Source organism: Carassius auratus, chromosome 23 (assembly GCF_003368295.1).
Source record: "Carassius auratus strain Wakin chromosome 23, ASM336829v1, whole genome shotgun sequence".
Classification (NCBI taxonomy): domain Eukaryota; kingdom Metazoa; phylum Chordata; class Actinopteri; order Cypriniformes; family Cyprinidae; genus Carassius; species Carassius auratus.
The window spans coordinates 11240098-11256374 of NC_039265.1; the positions used below are offsets into that span (position 1 = coordinate 11240098).

At 36.7% G+C, this 16277-nt stretch overlaps 1 protein-coding gene across 1 annotated transcript in view; it reads left to right on the top strand.

Moving 5' to 3' along the window:
- Positions 1–16277, top strand: part of LOC113041303 (cadherin-11-like) — a 64974-nt gene that overhangs the window by 39175 nt on the left and 9522 nt on the right. The window contains exons 6-7 of the mRNA XM_026199763.1: positions 9603–9784; positions 12463–12719. Coding sequence (XP_026055548.1) covers positions 9603–9784; positions 12463–12719 — 439 coding nt within the window. The remainder of the gene's footprint in view (positions 1–9602; positions 9785–12462; positions 12720–16277) is intronic.

Genomic DNA, 16277 nt, shown 5'->3' on the forward strand with positions numbered 1-16277 from the left:
CATCTAATTTAGTCTACCCCACACCACTATTCTATTCTATTCTATTCTATTCTATTCTATTCTATTCTATTCTATTCTATTCTATTCTATTCTATGAATGACCACATCTAATTTAGTCTTCTCTACTACACACCACTATTCTATTCTATTCTATTCTATTCTATTCTATTCTATTCTATTCTATTCTATTCTATTCTATTCTATTCTAGTGTTTGCTGTTCTTCTCCCATCTGTGTTGTCTATTCTATTCTAGTCTAGTCTTGTCTACTCTGTCTGTTCCAGTATAGTCTATTGTAATCAACTTAACTTTCTTCTATTTTATTTTAGTACACCACACTGTTTATTCTCTAGTCTGGTGTACTGTACATAACTCAGTTCTTTTCTAGTCATTTAGTAATCTGTTTTAGTTAACTAATAATAGGTTATTATTTAATTGGTTATTATTAATTGACATAAAGCTTAAATTCAATGAAACATACTTATTAAATGAAAAAAAAAATGCCTCGGCAACTAACTGAAATCATATTAAAGTCACCAAAATTGCAAAAAACAAAATCTAAAAGAAAAATAAATAAATTGTAGCTAAATAGATATAATTAAACAAAAATGTCATTACAAATCTCAAAGAAACTCTATTGTGATCTGGTCTACTCATATTCTGGTCTTGTATAGTGTCCTCTGTTCTGTTTCAGTCTTAGTCTAGTCTCATTTATTTTCCAAGAGCTCTCTTTCAGAGCATATAAACTCTGAATTCAATAGCTATTTTGTTGTGAAGATCAAAGAGTCTCAGTGTGGGCTCTTTATATCCCCGTCAGCATACACCCTCTCCATTAGTTGCTCTAATGACACGCAGTGCACTGTTTGCTAACATCACAAGTGCTGTTTCCACGTCCACGGTCAGACTAACCAGCAGGAAGAGAAGAGAAGTGGGCGTTCAGGTTTGTGTGTGACATGATGTAACCTTTTGAAATAGATTCATGCTTTATTTCTCTTCTACTTTAAATCACTCGGCCCTATTTTCCTGACTGCACTTCTGTCCAATTGTTAGCCACAGCAAGCTTATTACACACATACTATTCATGCTGCGGATGCTGTCTTATTGCAGTAATTGATTGACAGCTCAAAGACGCGAGTGGTGGTTTGGAGACTGTGGGCGTGATGTCAGAAGATGACACATGAGGGGCCGACTTGCGTCTGCTGTATTATATTCTGTGTGATTGGGATGCGATCTTATCAGTTGTACACAAGAGAGTCATGACTTACACAATTACTTAGCTGCATAAATTCAATCACAAGTCTGAACTGTTCGAAATGGATTATTTCCCTAGAAATATGCTGAATATGATGGCGTATCATATTTGTTTCACTTCAATAATATATTCACTTGTGTCCATCGACTCCCTGAAACAATCCCTGTAATCATAAACGTTCAAGCCACCTGTTGTTTGCTTCTCTTACAAAGAACAGCATCAAATGTATAAAAGCTGGTTTAGTACACTGCACCGTTTTATTCTAGTCATCTATGCTGGTCTGGTCTAGTTTAGTCCAGTCTAATGCAGTTTAGTTGTAAAAACTAAAACTATTATTTAAAAACTTGAAATAAAGCTGAAATAAAGTAATAATAATAATGACAAGCTTATGTAAAACATAGAAACAAGATATTTGTGTGTGATTTACATATCCTTGTTTTATTAATGTTGCATGTTGCCTCCCTAAATATCAGTAAACACTTGTGATAGTTTGTGTTTGAGTCCGCCAGAAAAGTTGAATGTCAGCTTTAAGACATTAAGTATGGGGAGGAAGTCAAATGTGCAGAGCATGCTGGGAAACCAAAGAACAGAGACATTTTGATGTTCAGGGGGGCGACATACAAAATTATATCAAAAGTGTGTGATCTTTTGAACTGAGTTAACGATTGGTAGATCAGGGCCGGGTTTCCCGATAACAAGAGCTTAAGAACGTTTTTTTATCAGTCATTTTGTGAACGTTCGTTATTGTTTCACGTGCGTTTACCAAAAATGCACTTAACACAGTTGCACGTAGCTGTCCTTTAAGTGCTACTTAGGAGTCGCTGTCCGTTTGTCAAGTGCTGAAATGTCACCTTATAGAATGGCTCGTAATTGTAGTAAACGATCGTTTATTAACATTAACCTAATGCTGCGGTACAGACAGACAACTTGGATATAATAACTATAATACAATACAATATTATATTATATTATAGTGTATAATATTATACTTTACATAATAATATATAATATACTTTATATATTCCTATGTTAGGTAAAAAAATGTTAGCCTGAATGTACTGTAAGTCACTTTGGATAAAAGTGTCTGCTAAATGCATAAATTTATTTAAATTGATTTATTTATACACCGTATAGAGAGAGAGAATGAGACGTTATTTTCGGGTCAAAAACATAGCTGGTTTTCATGCACTTTAGCAAGACATTCACATATTTTCCCCCCAGTCTTTGATACATTTCCTGCATTACTTATTTTATTAGTTTTTTTATTATTATATTTTTTCAGTCATTTAATTTACGTGTATTTCTATTTTTTTCTGTCCTTTTTAATTATTTCATTTATAAATTAATAAAAATATGTAAAAAAAAAAATTTGTCATAAAGTGTACAATGAAGCACAATCAAATACTTGTATATTATAATCACATTGCGCATGAATTAAGTTAAAGGTGTAATCTGCCGAGTGTTCTGCAGGTGACTGCATAAATCTGTCTTCTTACAATGCACTTAGGGCTTAACGATTACTCCAGAGCACTCGTAGATCTACAATGATTTTCAAGTGCTACTTAAGCTACAATGCTTTTGGGAAACAGACCGTAAAATTAAGATCAGTCGTATGATCATTTTCACGAACTTCTTAGGCTTACGAAGCTTTTGAGGAACTCAACCCAGATTACGAAACATTTTGTGATTTGTTCAATCATATTTTTTTCTTGTGTCTGCTGATTCATACCTCAAACTCCATATTAGCTCCATAGGTTTGTGATTAATTAAGCAGCAGCTTGACAGTGAAAACTGTTTAAGACCCAGTGAAGTGGTGAATTTGCCTCGTCTCACCAGCCGATTGAAACTCTGAATATAAAAAAAGACTGCAAATTAGTAACAGTTGCTAATTTCTGCACATTTTAAAACCATTAAATTACTCTCACTGCCCCCTGGTCACTTAGGATTTTTTCTTATATATAAAAAAAACTTTATAAAGTTTATAATACATATAATAAAGTTTTAGTGTGGCAAATATCAAGTGAAAATCATAAAGTAATAACTTCATTAAAACCCATTCCTGCTCAACCAATATCATATTTTAAAATGTTAAAACAGGGCATGACACACTTGGTCATGCTTAAAAATGAGCCTAAAAGCAGTTTCAAATGGTTAATTAAAAACTGGATAATGGAAAAAAGAGCCAGAGCATTAAATTGAAATATTTCCCCCCTTTTTTCTTCATTTTAATTAAAAGTAGCAGTATGGGTCACTCCAAGTTTATTTATTTATTCTTGTTCAGTTTTTGGGGTTCCCTTAGCAGTGATAACAGGACACATTTCTATTTTGTCTCTATTTAGATTCTCTTACTGAGATTGTATTCTGATCCTCTACACTATAGCAGGGTCTGTCAAAGCAACTGACCACTTTCTCGCTTATACTTTGTTGTGTGTATGTTGTGACGAGTCAGCTGCCTCCTCCCTGATTGTCACCATCACCCCGTCCTAAATTGCTGCCCTTCACCAGGTTCCCGACAGGAGTGGGTGTGTGATGAGGGGCGCTGGATGAGCCAGGGCTGGCGGCGTGTGATGGGGCACACCTGACGTAAATGGAGCCTCATCACCGCTGCTGTTTAAAAGCCCTACGCGCCTCTCCTCAGGAGAACGGTCTCTTCCCCGTGCATGCAATCTGGGGAACACATTGTGTTTGATTCACTACGAAGAACCTGCTTGTGAAAAATTCATTATATGTATACGTGCCGTTTTTGATTCACGTCTTTGGAGAACTTCAGGAAGGATTTGTTTGTCAATCTGATTGGTCGCCTTATGAATTTAAAGACTCAAGAGTCCTTCGTTTTGGAACCGGTTCATATGATTAATTCGTTTGGGAATCGGAATAGCTTGGTCGCGCTGTACAGTGTGTATTTGATTCTCAAAAAAGAACTGGCATAGGTTAAGATATAACTACTTTGTTAGTATTTTGAGTTCTATGCTTTGATTGATATTTAATGTGCAAGATTAATTTTAATTTTGACTGACTTGATCTTGTCTAGTGGAGCACAAAGGTGCATTTTCCTACGACCCTGATCAATTTGTTTGTGCTATTTGATATTTTGCCTTAATGTGGCAACATAATCAAAATAACATTAATGCCTACGTAAAATAAAGTATTTCTCCTGCTGCAAGACAAAAGTACTACATCAGTACAGTAACAAACTAGATATTACAAAATTAACTTTTTGTAATGTCTTTAGTTATTTTTTGTCACAATAATATCTTAAATTACCTTCATTTGTGAATTCTTCTAAAACAATATAGAGATGTGCATTTAATTGCAATTCATTTGATTAATTAATGTACATTCCATGTAATTAATTCAATTAAATGTGATTGTTTGACACTCTAGTTTTTATGAGACACCCACTCTCTAATTGCTGTTTTAAGATATTGCACAAGAGAGAATTAATCAGTTATAATGTCACACAGTGATATATAATGGCACAAGGGATAGAGAGCATACTAGCATGCTATTTCTGGCACTTACAGTATAGCATAAATTTATGATATTCTGAATTCAGTCGATGTGCTCATTTGCACATTTAAGAGCCACACGATCACAGGAATGCTGGTTCAAATGCGACCTGCATGTTCATTTTCTGATCCTGTTCTTCTTTCTCTCTCTTCCTCCACTGTCCTATATAATAAAAGGCAAAAAAGCCTATAAATAAAATATCTAGGGGAAAAATGTTAGATAAATGTGTTAACTGCCTTTAAAAGATCATGCTCTAAAACATATTTAATTCATTTCCTAAGGTAACACATTAAGTTAACACGATATCTTTGACAGTTCTAATAATGTATGAATAATAATAAAGGTGCATGCTAATGCTTTTTAATGCAGGGTTAAGTAAAATTGTGTCAGAAATGGTGTCTTCCAGAATCCCGGCCAGACTGTCACCTGTTATTTAACACAGATTTAACTAACCTACACTACTGTGCAAAAGTGTGGGGTCGATAGAAGAAGAAATTAATACTTTTATCCAGCAAGGATGCATTAAATTGATCAAAACTGACAGTAAAGACATTTATAATGTAAGATTTCTATTTCAAATAAATGGTGTTCTTCTGAACAATCTATTACCTAAAATAAACCTAAAATAAAAAAGATATATCTCAGTGCATCACAGAAATATTAAGCAGCATCTGCTTAATAATGATGATAATTAAATGTTTTTTGAACATTAAATCAGCATATTAGAATGGTTTCTGAAGGATCAACTGACACTAAATTTTAGATTTCAAAAAATATATTCAAGAAATTTCAATAATATTTCACAACGTTACTGTTTTTAAAGTATTTTGGACCAAATAAATGCAGGCTTGGTGAGCATAAGAGTCTGATTTTTTTTTTTTTTTTTTTTTCATATTTGATATACGATCTCAATTAAGACAAACATTTAAATACCTTTTGGTGATTCTCCATTGAATGAGCTGTATAATTATGGCTGTAAAATAGCATTAGAAATATAGTGCCAGAAAAAAACTGACTTACTTTAAATGTTAAATTCTGGTCTTGTAGCCTCTCTTAAAGAGTTAAATCAAGGGTTTTATATTAGAAAGCCATTGTGTAGTGTTGGGCCAGAACTGGAAAACCCTGCTTTACAGTGATCGTGTACGATGATCCTCTTTAGCGATTCAGCGCTCTGCAGGATCTGACAGTGATCACAGAGAAAACAAACAAGTCGCTGATCATCTCAACCACATCCTGTGTGCCTCTCAGGATGCTGTGCTTTATTTCCAGGTCCGGCAGATGTGTTAAGGACGTAGTGCCCTGACTCTCAACAGGAGCCGATTCACAGCGTTGTAAATAGTGTCGCTAAATCTCTCAAACAAGCCTTGCATCCACTGACCCGTGATCTGTGACTGTTTTCATTCTCAGTGCAGCTCTCTCCAAGCGCTAAGAGCCCCTGCACCGTGTGTTTGAAGGAAATATATAAAAAGTGTGGTTTGGTGTCTTGGGCGTAGGGAGCATCTGTGTGTACGTGTGTATGAAATATTTGAGGATTTCTATGAAGATAAGACGGTTGCGATGTGTGCTGTGTGTGTGAGATATCAAAGTCTGAAGGGTGAGTGTGAGTGACTGTGGATTTGATAAGGCTTATGGGTTTCTGTCAGTCCATATCTGTCGGCTTTAATAAATGAGTGTGTGAGTGAGTAAACAAAGCCCGGAGCTGTTCGCACCGCTTGAGTCACCTCTGAGCAAGAGAGGTCCAGTGAGTTCCAGTGAGACTCGTAACTCAACATGGCCCCCCCAGTTAGACAAGTCAGCTCATTTTGGCGATACAAATCATCAACCAGAACTGCTCAGACTCGACCAAGCTTCTGTAAAACACCTGCAAAAAACCTGGTCTAAAAGACTGACAGGAAAAATGTGACTTTTTTTGTACGATTTTGTACGACGCTGATAAAAAGACACAGATGCCAACAAACTGGGTGATTCCCGGGTTTTTGACTGCTGAAGTTTACAGAAAAGATTAGAATGCTCGTGTTTGTTGGAATTGCCGGGTTTGGCGCTTGCTTGTTTTCCACCTCGTTAGTCAGAAACAAGGAGACACGCAGCATTGTTTGCACCAACAAAGATACAGAGAAGACCTTTTCTCCTCTTGTGGACCCCATAAAGTAAAAATTGGAGTTTTGTAGCTTTTAGTGTGTGTGTGTGTGTGTGTGTGTTTGTTAGCTCTTTTACACTTCTAATGAGGGGTTTTCACAGCGATTCCGTAGAAGAATCATTTATGGGTTCCCTACAGAACATTTCAGTAAACAGTATTTAAAGGAATAGTTCACACAAAATTTTACATCTGCTGACCTTTTTACTCACCTTTAGGTCATTCAAGATGATTTTTTTCTTCATGCATTTCTTTCAAACACACACCCTTCGCTTTGATGGACGATAGTCATGTGGATTACTTGTGGTTTGTTGTGATGTTTTTATCAGGTTTTTAGACTCTTATTCTGGCAGCACCCATTCACTGCAGAGAAAACCATAGGTGAGCAAGTGATGTCATACTACATTTCTTTAAATCTTTTCTGGAAGAACTTTTTAATAATCTAAATAAACTTTTTTCACTTTAAAGAATCTTTGCGCAATGGGTGTTAAGTTTTATTTTATACTGAAATTTGAACAGATGTTTAAAATGTTATTTTTATTTCTATCCTGGGAAAATGGACATCAAATACTATCACTGACTAGCAAGTATCAAATCCTAGTTTGGCCTTTTATCTTTAACCTTGTCATATGTGGGTGTTTCTACAACTTCAGACACTTTAATGTTGAGACTTTCGACCATGCATTCATCACTTATTGTTCAAATGCCTTTATGTGTCGTTTTTATTGTTTTTCCCTCGTCCCAAACCATATTTAATAATCTAAACAAAGAGGATAATGTGACACTAAAGACTAGAGTAATGCTACTGACAATTCAGCTTTGCATCACACAAATAAATTACATTTCAACATATATTGAAATAGAAAACAGTTCTTTTAATTTGTAATAATATTTTACAATATTACCGAATGTGCTGTAAATTGTGAAATATTATTGCATTTCATCCGTGGGACTAGTGACGTGCCCTACCAAGTACACTCGAACAGTAAAAGAGTATTTAAAACTGCTGCAGGGACCCATAGCTAATGATTAGTGATATTTATTCCAAACACAACAATGATTGTTTAATGGCCATCGCTACAAAGATTGACTCTCATAAGCCCACAGAGGAAGGACTAGAGTATCATAGTGCGTATCATAATTATGAAGTAGATTATGGTGTTGATGAATCTGGCGACTATTATCACCGTGCCAGAGATAATGATAATCTGTGTTGCGTCTCATTCAGAAGGCTTCGGCCTGTCTGTAGAGTGCCACGGCTTCCATCAGCCCTCCCTACAGATCCTCTCTTCAAAATCCATGCGATTAATATTTTATTTAAAGTTCAGAGCTTTCCGCATCAGTACGCAGCAAAAAACGCAGCTGAAAAATACAGCTCGGAGACACACAATACGTCTTCCACCCTCTCCCTCCCTCCCTCCTACATGAGTACACACTCTCTGCCTTTCTGTCTTTCGCTTTCTCTGCCTCTTTTCCCTTTCGTTTCCCGGCTCTCCTGCTGCCGTTTCCTCTTTTGTTCTTTCTATCTCTCCCCTAATCTCTCCTCATCCCTTTCTCCTCCTCTGAATAATACACAGTGTTAATACACTGTGCAAAGAAGCCATATTGTATTCCCACAGTGTGTTTCTGTGATCATCTTCTCTTGGCTGCGCTCAGCTTTAATGAATGTTAGGAGTTATTAGCTGGCACAAACTGCCTCTGGTGAATCACACTGTCTCAGCCTTTGTTGTTTGCGTGATTCATTTTCTGTTTTGGAGCAAATTTGGCTCCTAAAAGAAGCAAGGAATCATCAGTGTCCTGCTTTATATTTCTATCACACTCTCTGTTTTTGGATCTTTCTTATTCTGCCTCTCTGATATCCTCTTTCCAAAAGCATGTTTGGAATTTGTGGAATTAATAATTAGTGTTTTTGCAGTGAATACTGTAGTGATGCTCCTCAAACATTCTGTTCTTTCTATCTATCTATCTATCTATCTATCTATCTATCTATCTATCTATCTATCTATCTATCTATCTATCCACTGTAACAAATAGATGTTGTACGTGGTGCTTTTATTACACTTACTGTTACTCATATTTAAAATTAGGGATTGATCCAATAAAAATAATTCATCTAAAATAAAAAAATATAAAAAATGGATCAGAATATCACTCTTTTGACTTGATTCAGTAAGCAACCACCCAAAACACCCTAGAAAGCAGATAAAGTTAGCTGAGAACCACTCAGAGCTCTTTGGAAACACATTTGTTTTTGTTATGGTGATTGATCATGGTATAAGATCTGATGCGTGTCTCTCGTGTGAGATGAGAAACACTTTTCATTCTCTTATGGAATGCAGTAGATTGTCTGCGTTATTTGCGGTCTCTAATTAGGTTTAAACAGACTCAGGCAGGTTTTCTCTTTTTAGAGTGTTATTTTTGGCCCGCGATATAGCTGCCGCACAAGAAGACAGAAGAGCCGGTTATTAAACTGTCTTATAGCTAAAAAAAAAAAAAAAAACTGTGAGAACAAAAGGCAAGGCATTGCTTCCTTTGCAGTGTTTTTTATTCTATATATAAAAGTCTAGTTTAGGATGGGCGTCAGATTGATTCGTAATGGCTATAGGGGAGTTGTATGAATGCCTTGCGCATATAATGAGTTTAATGATGATGTTCTAATTTTAGTGTTTTTGCTTGATTACTTTCTACACCATCTCTGTTTCCTGCAGGTATGTGGTCGTTTTCTGTCTCTGAGCTGGCCGTCCCCGGGGTGGAGATCGGTCGTCTGTCGGCAACAGATGCAGACCTGGGTGAAAACGCTCGGATGGATTTTATGATTGTGGACGGAGAGGCAGGGGACACCTTCAACATAACTGGATTGAACCAGGAGGCTGTGATTTTGTTAAACAAGGTGGGAGTGGAGAAATGGAAATAACTACAGTACTGTAACATTGTTTTCTTCCATACATTCCCAAATCAGAAGCAAATCCAATTTTATGCTGTATCTGACTCAGAACTGTTCAGTTGTTCGTCTTAACGGTAAAAAACGCCCAAGTAGTGAATGAGTGAGCGGGTTCAGAAACAGCATATTTTATATGAATATGCATATAAGCAAAGATTGTGCCAACCTTTCCCGTTTTCTGTCCTTTTTGCCTTTACAGACATTCTCTCCCATTGTTAGACATCGTATTGATGCTTTTATTACTATGGCAACCAATGTAGCTGCACCACATATGGATTAGATTGACCGCCTAAACTCAGCATCTAAAATTCAATTTCATTACTTGCAAAATGACAGTATTAGTCTCAAAGGATGCATATAGGAAATAGGCAGCATTAGAAATGCTATAGATTGGAGGATGGGTGATTTTAAGTGTGGCTAGCAACTGCATAACAACTGGTGTTATTTCAGTTTTATGTATATTCTATAATATAGATATTTTTATATAGTATTTGTATTTTATTTATAGATTGAGGGCTGGGCTCTTCTGAGTGTGCAATGCAAAACCTTAGCAACACCCTGACAACTACCCAGAGCACTCAATCAACTGCATACCAACACATTAAAAGTATTGGGGTAATGCACTGGCAAGCGTGACTCGTATAAAGTGAAATGCTTTAGTTGTATTTAAGCAGCATTTATTCAGAATAGCGAAAGGGCAAAGTAAAAAGCAAAGCAATAACAAAGAAAGAAGTTCCAGCAGAATAAATCGCAAATGAGTTAAATTGACTCTGAGTTGAAATGTAAATGAGGATAATCTGCAGCGCAAATGTCTGCCAGCAAACATGCATATTAGCGCCGACGGAAAGAGAATTTAACCTGCGGCCCCCGGAGAGACCTCATCACAGCTCACACAGGCAGCTGTTATTTAAAGACAATCTTCACAGGGACTGAAAATGTGCATTTCATATAAAAGGACTTTGTGTGATGGCAAGTCACATGCAACTAATTAAAAATATAAATATTCCACCTTTTAGATGGATCAAAATAAGCAAATTGTAAAATTAATCGCAGACTGTTTTCTTTATAAGTGCTTATCAAGAGAGATATGCATGTGCCTGTGTGTGAGCGAGAGATCTTTACCCAGCCACTGAGCTCAATACTTCAATGACAGGTGTGTGTGTGTGTGTGTGTGTGTGTGCTAGTTAAAGGCACAGCCAGAATAAACAGAACAAGGAGAGATGTGTATAAAAAGCAGAAAGCAAAGAGAAGGCTGAGAGGAACGAGATGAGTCATGGGGGAGGAGGAGAAAAGAGTGAATACGAAAAGCAAATTAGACAGAGGAAGAGCGCGGGGAGACTAATGCCGCTGAGTAACAAGGGAGAGGAAGCGCATGGAGATGTTGATTAACACATGACTGTAGTTCAAGTGACAGAGCTTTTCATGTGTGTTAGTGGCTCTCAGGGCTGCTTATGCCCACTGCTCCACTGCACACCACTTCTACAGGCCTTACAGTACTCCATTATACACTCTCCAGCTTTTTATTCTTTTCCTCAAGAATACCTATACTTTTAGTTATGGCTGAGAGGTGTGACCGAAATCCTATGTGATGAAATTTATTCTACAATAACAGTATGTATATGGTAGTTGTTTTGTCTGTAAATTCAAAGTGGTTCATGTGATCTATCTATCTATCTATCTATCTATCTATCTATCTATCTATCTATCTATCTATCTATCTATCTATCTATCTATCTATCTATCTATCTATCTATCTATCTATCTATCTATCTATCTAGTCTATCCGCCCATCTGTCCGTCCGTCTGTCCGTCCATCTTCTATCGATCTAATACGTTTTTATTGTTATTTAGTTTTGCAGCACTATTTCCCACTTTTTCTTTGACCCTTTGGCCAAAAACTACACTAACATGCAAATGCAGATGTGCATTCTTGGCCAATGCATTGTAAGCACACATTTTGGAATGCAGCAACGCATGAAATTGAGCTTCAGTAGCCAGAAGCATCCACTACTATACCTTTAAATTCTCTGTATGTTATGTGAATATGGTTGGTCATACTGTATGTGCTCATGTCATTCTCATTTTCCTTGACGCCTCCCTTAAAGTAAACATGACATGAAAAAATAGACCCCATTTACTTTCTTGACAGGATCATAATATCGGTCCTGTTATTTTACATCACTTGCATCTTCTGACACTTTGAACGTGGACACCTACGGTTCTTCAGTCTCATCGTGTCAAGCGTCAGAAGTGCATCACCAACCCCTAATACAGTTCTGAAGCGGTAATAGATTTAATATAACCACATCCATGACTTCCTTCCATCTTAATACCAGCAGAGCAAGCCCTGCAATCTTATAAGTTTTGAAGAGCTGAAACCCAGATTCATTGCAGTTTTTTGACGCTTTATATAGTTTGTATTTTTATTTTTTATTTTATTTTTTTTATCTACTGAGGTGCAGAGATGAAAATGGAGTGAATGTGGGAGTTTCAGCATCTCACTGAAATGAAAAGATTTTTTTTAGAGCACCTTCCTGATGCCAAAACACAGTAAAATTAATGCTGGTGTATGTGAGTTTCAATAAAGTAGTGTTTTATGTGGAAGTGTTTTTTATCTTGAACACCAGGCCGTGGACTATGAGAGGCGAAGCACTTACTCTCTCGCGGTGGAGGTACAAAACCCAAATGTGGACTCGCGGTTCCTCAGACGAGGTCCGTTCAAGGACCGGGCAATGGTGCGCATCACGGTTCTGAATGCAGACGAGCCGCCCAAGTTCTCCCGCTCGCGGTACCGGCTGGATGTGTCGGAAAACTGTCCTCCGGCATGTGTGGTGGGAAGAGTGGCCGCCGTGGACCCGGATACAGGCCTCAGTAACAACATTAAGTAAACACTGTTTTTTTTCACATTTTTACCTGTACAGTACGGGCGAATCTCACAAGAACACACGGGTCAATCCAAAATCAATGCAAAAGTATTTTCACATTATCTTGCATTGTGATCTTTGCATGATAATGAAGCGTATTACCCCCAAATTCTTATTGTCATAATGCTGTTGTTTTTTTTCATTGTTCTAAATGTTGATGCTCATATCCTATTTCTTTAAAGGGGGGGTGAAATGCTCATTTTCACTCAATATCCTGTTAATCTTGAGTACCTATAGAGTAGTACAGCATCCTTCATAACTCCAAAAAGTCTTTAGTTTTATTATATTCATAAGAGAAAGATAGTCTGTACCGATTTTTCCCGGAAAAACACGAGTGGTCGGAGGCGTGACGTGTGGGCGGAGCTAAAGAATCACGAGCGCCAGTAGGCTTTTGCGTTGAGAGCGTCTGGAAGCTGTGACACCGTGAGGACAAAACCAACCAAAACAAACCATGGCTAACAGTCAGATTCAGCGTATATTTATGATCCAGAATCAGATCCAGAAGCTGAAATTGAACAAGAGCAGCATCAGCAATCAGTCTCTATGTGGTATGTACTGAAACTGTATATATTTGCTTAGCGGTTTTGGAAAATGACTAAGTTCCACTTTGTCATCTTTTTTTTTTTTTTTAAGCTGTACATGTGGAAAGTGCAGTTTGATGACAACATCGCATGTTGTTTACTTGATGTGCTTATGCGCCGATAGCTAAGTTAACAACACAGAGATATTTAAAGCAGTTTTACTCACCGCCTGCGGTTCCAACACACGATCGTGACCCTTTTTCATTGGGACTGCATTATCCTTAAGAAATAAACGATGTGCAAATCCGTCGTCAAACTGGGCCTTGTTTATAAAACAAGCATCTTCGAAATGCAGGGAACAAACAAAAACACTTGCACAACTCCGTTGATGCTCTGTAAAAATAAACTCCATCCACTGGTCCCTTAATGCTGTTTCTCTTTTGGTAATCTGTGCAGGGTTATCTTGCCCTGGCAACCAAAAACACACTCCTTTTGTGACATTTGGCGACGCTCTCACTTTGATCAGTGAATGTCTGTGCTCTCTCTGCTCTGCTATACAGGAGCGCGCGCTCTTCCGGCAGACGTGCCCTCAGGACCCATATAAGGAAATTCCGCTCCATCTAACGTCACACAGAGCCATACTTGAAAAAAACTTTCCGAAACTTGTGACAAACCGGAAGGAGTATTTTTGGAACAGAAATACTCCTTCAAACGTACAACTTAATTTTTGAAACTTTGTCCATGTTTAGCATGGGAATCCAACTCTTTAACAGTGTAAAAAACTCAGTATGCATGAAATAGCATTTCACCCCCCCTTTAATACAGTAATTTAGCAGCATAATTTAAAGGCAGAACATATCAAGCAAATACTACTTTGCAGGGCAGTGCACAGACCTTTTGAGGGGCATGTGCTGAAACTGAAAAAGGGCACCCCCCTCCCTTTTTTATATGAATTATATATATTCTCTTTTTTAGCTATTCTTTTTGGTTTTATAAGCTTATTTGTATTATTTGGTTAGCATGATTATGAATGACATTGAGAAGAGGGGAAGGTGACCAATGAGTCAAGTATTTTTGACAAACTTTTTTGAAATATAATTTAAGTAATTATGTCCAACTCAATTCCAGATTATAAGAAACTATAGCCATACCGTTACTATAACATATCCAACATGTATCCGCCTACCTGGCAAATATTTGATACTGTGGTGGACCAGGGATGTTGGTCTCTTGAAGGTCTCTTATTCACTACACTTTCCCTAAAATATGCCAGCAATGAAAAAAAAAAAAAAATAGTGTGAAAAGTACAGTTGCAGTGAAAAGCATTTCTGAAGGATCATGTGACACTGAAGAGATCTGAACTGGAGTAATGATGCTGAAAATTCAGCTTTGATCATAAAAATTAATTACATTTTAAAATATATTCAAATAGAAAACAGTTATTTAAAATTGTAAAAATATTACACAATATTACTGATTTTGCTGTATTTTGGATCAAATAAATGAAGCCTTGGAATGAATCATGAATTACATTCTGCATGATAAAATATAAAGATTTCACAGTGATCTTCTGTAACTTTTTTTTAGTTACTACTACATTACTGTAGTAAAACCATGTTTTACTACATTTTATACATGTGAGGACGAGCGGAGAGTATACCATAACATGATTAGCCGAAATGTTAATAAATTAAGTGTATCAGCAATCATAAATCAAAGAAGAAATTTCTTAGAAATATATGTTATGTAGATGACGAGGATCACTCGTCGCTTTGTGTTAGTTCCAGTACGAAACAGCGCGGGGGCGCACCTGTTATGATTTCCCGATGGTAAAAACAAATTATATGTTGTTGTATTACTTATCAATACATCGTTTTTGACCAGCGAATGTGTGCAAATGTGAATTTTTTTTGTCCGTCATTTAAACGGCGACGGCGCCTGCCACTGCCGGCATCACATTAAATTTGCATCTACAGGTTACAAACTAGGTTTTTTTTAGCTATATAGACGGAGCGCTCAGTTTTTCCTGTGGTAAAATGCATTTGGCCAAAATCGCATTTTATAAAAGATGAAATGCTACTATCTGCACAGGCTATTTAATTGTTGGCTATGTATCGGCTATGACTAGATGGCAAATGCTAGCCCTCTCCCTCAGGCGACATCCCACATGTCTCAGCCAGTCAGTCAGACATCAAATAAATAAAATATGAGCCTTTATAGACATAGTGTTTAGTAATACTTATTCAAACAACAAGATATTTATTTACCATTCGCAAAACTTTGTTCAGCTCAGCTGTTGTCTACTGTACTGTGTGTTGACTCAATGAATATAGAGGGGGCGGAGTTATCAGCTTACTGACAGCTTGAGGATCGAATAAGATTTACACAAGCTCGTTTTAAGAACTTTCATTTGCTAAATATTTGTAAAACAGACAGACAGACGTAAAGTGTGACCAATAACATTGATAAAAAAAACAAAAACAAAAAAAAACAACACCAAAAAAAAGGGCACTTCGGAGTGTAAGGGCAAAAAGGGCATGTGCTCTGCACAGGTTGAGCCCTACCTGTGCACGTGCCTGCTACTTTGTGTGAGTGTTTCTTCAGCTGTGGCTACTTTTATGTGCCAGGGACTTTTGAAGGACACGTTAAAACAGAAAATAGCATTTTTGAAACTTCTTAGCATGTCCTTATATTTTATTTGCGCGGTTTTCAAATTAATTAGATTTATTTATGTACTTTTTTATTTACCCAAGTGAAAAACCAGATCTAAACAAAGAGCCATATCTATGTATATTTGTTAATTTGATAAATGATGACTACAGAAAAATACAGTAGTATTGTAAAATATTATTACAATATAAAATAACTGTTTTCTATTTTAATCTAACAATATAAGTCTTTATTATCACCTTTTATCAATTGAACACATCCCTGGTGGATAAAAATATTAATTTATTTAAAAAAAACAAATACTGACCCATAACCTTTGAGCTGTAG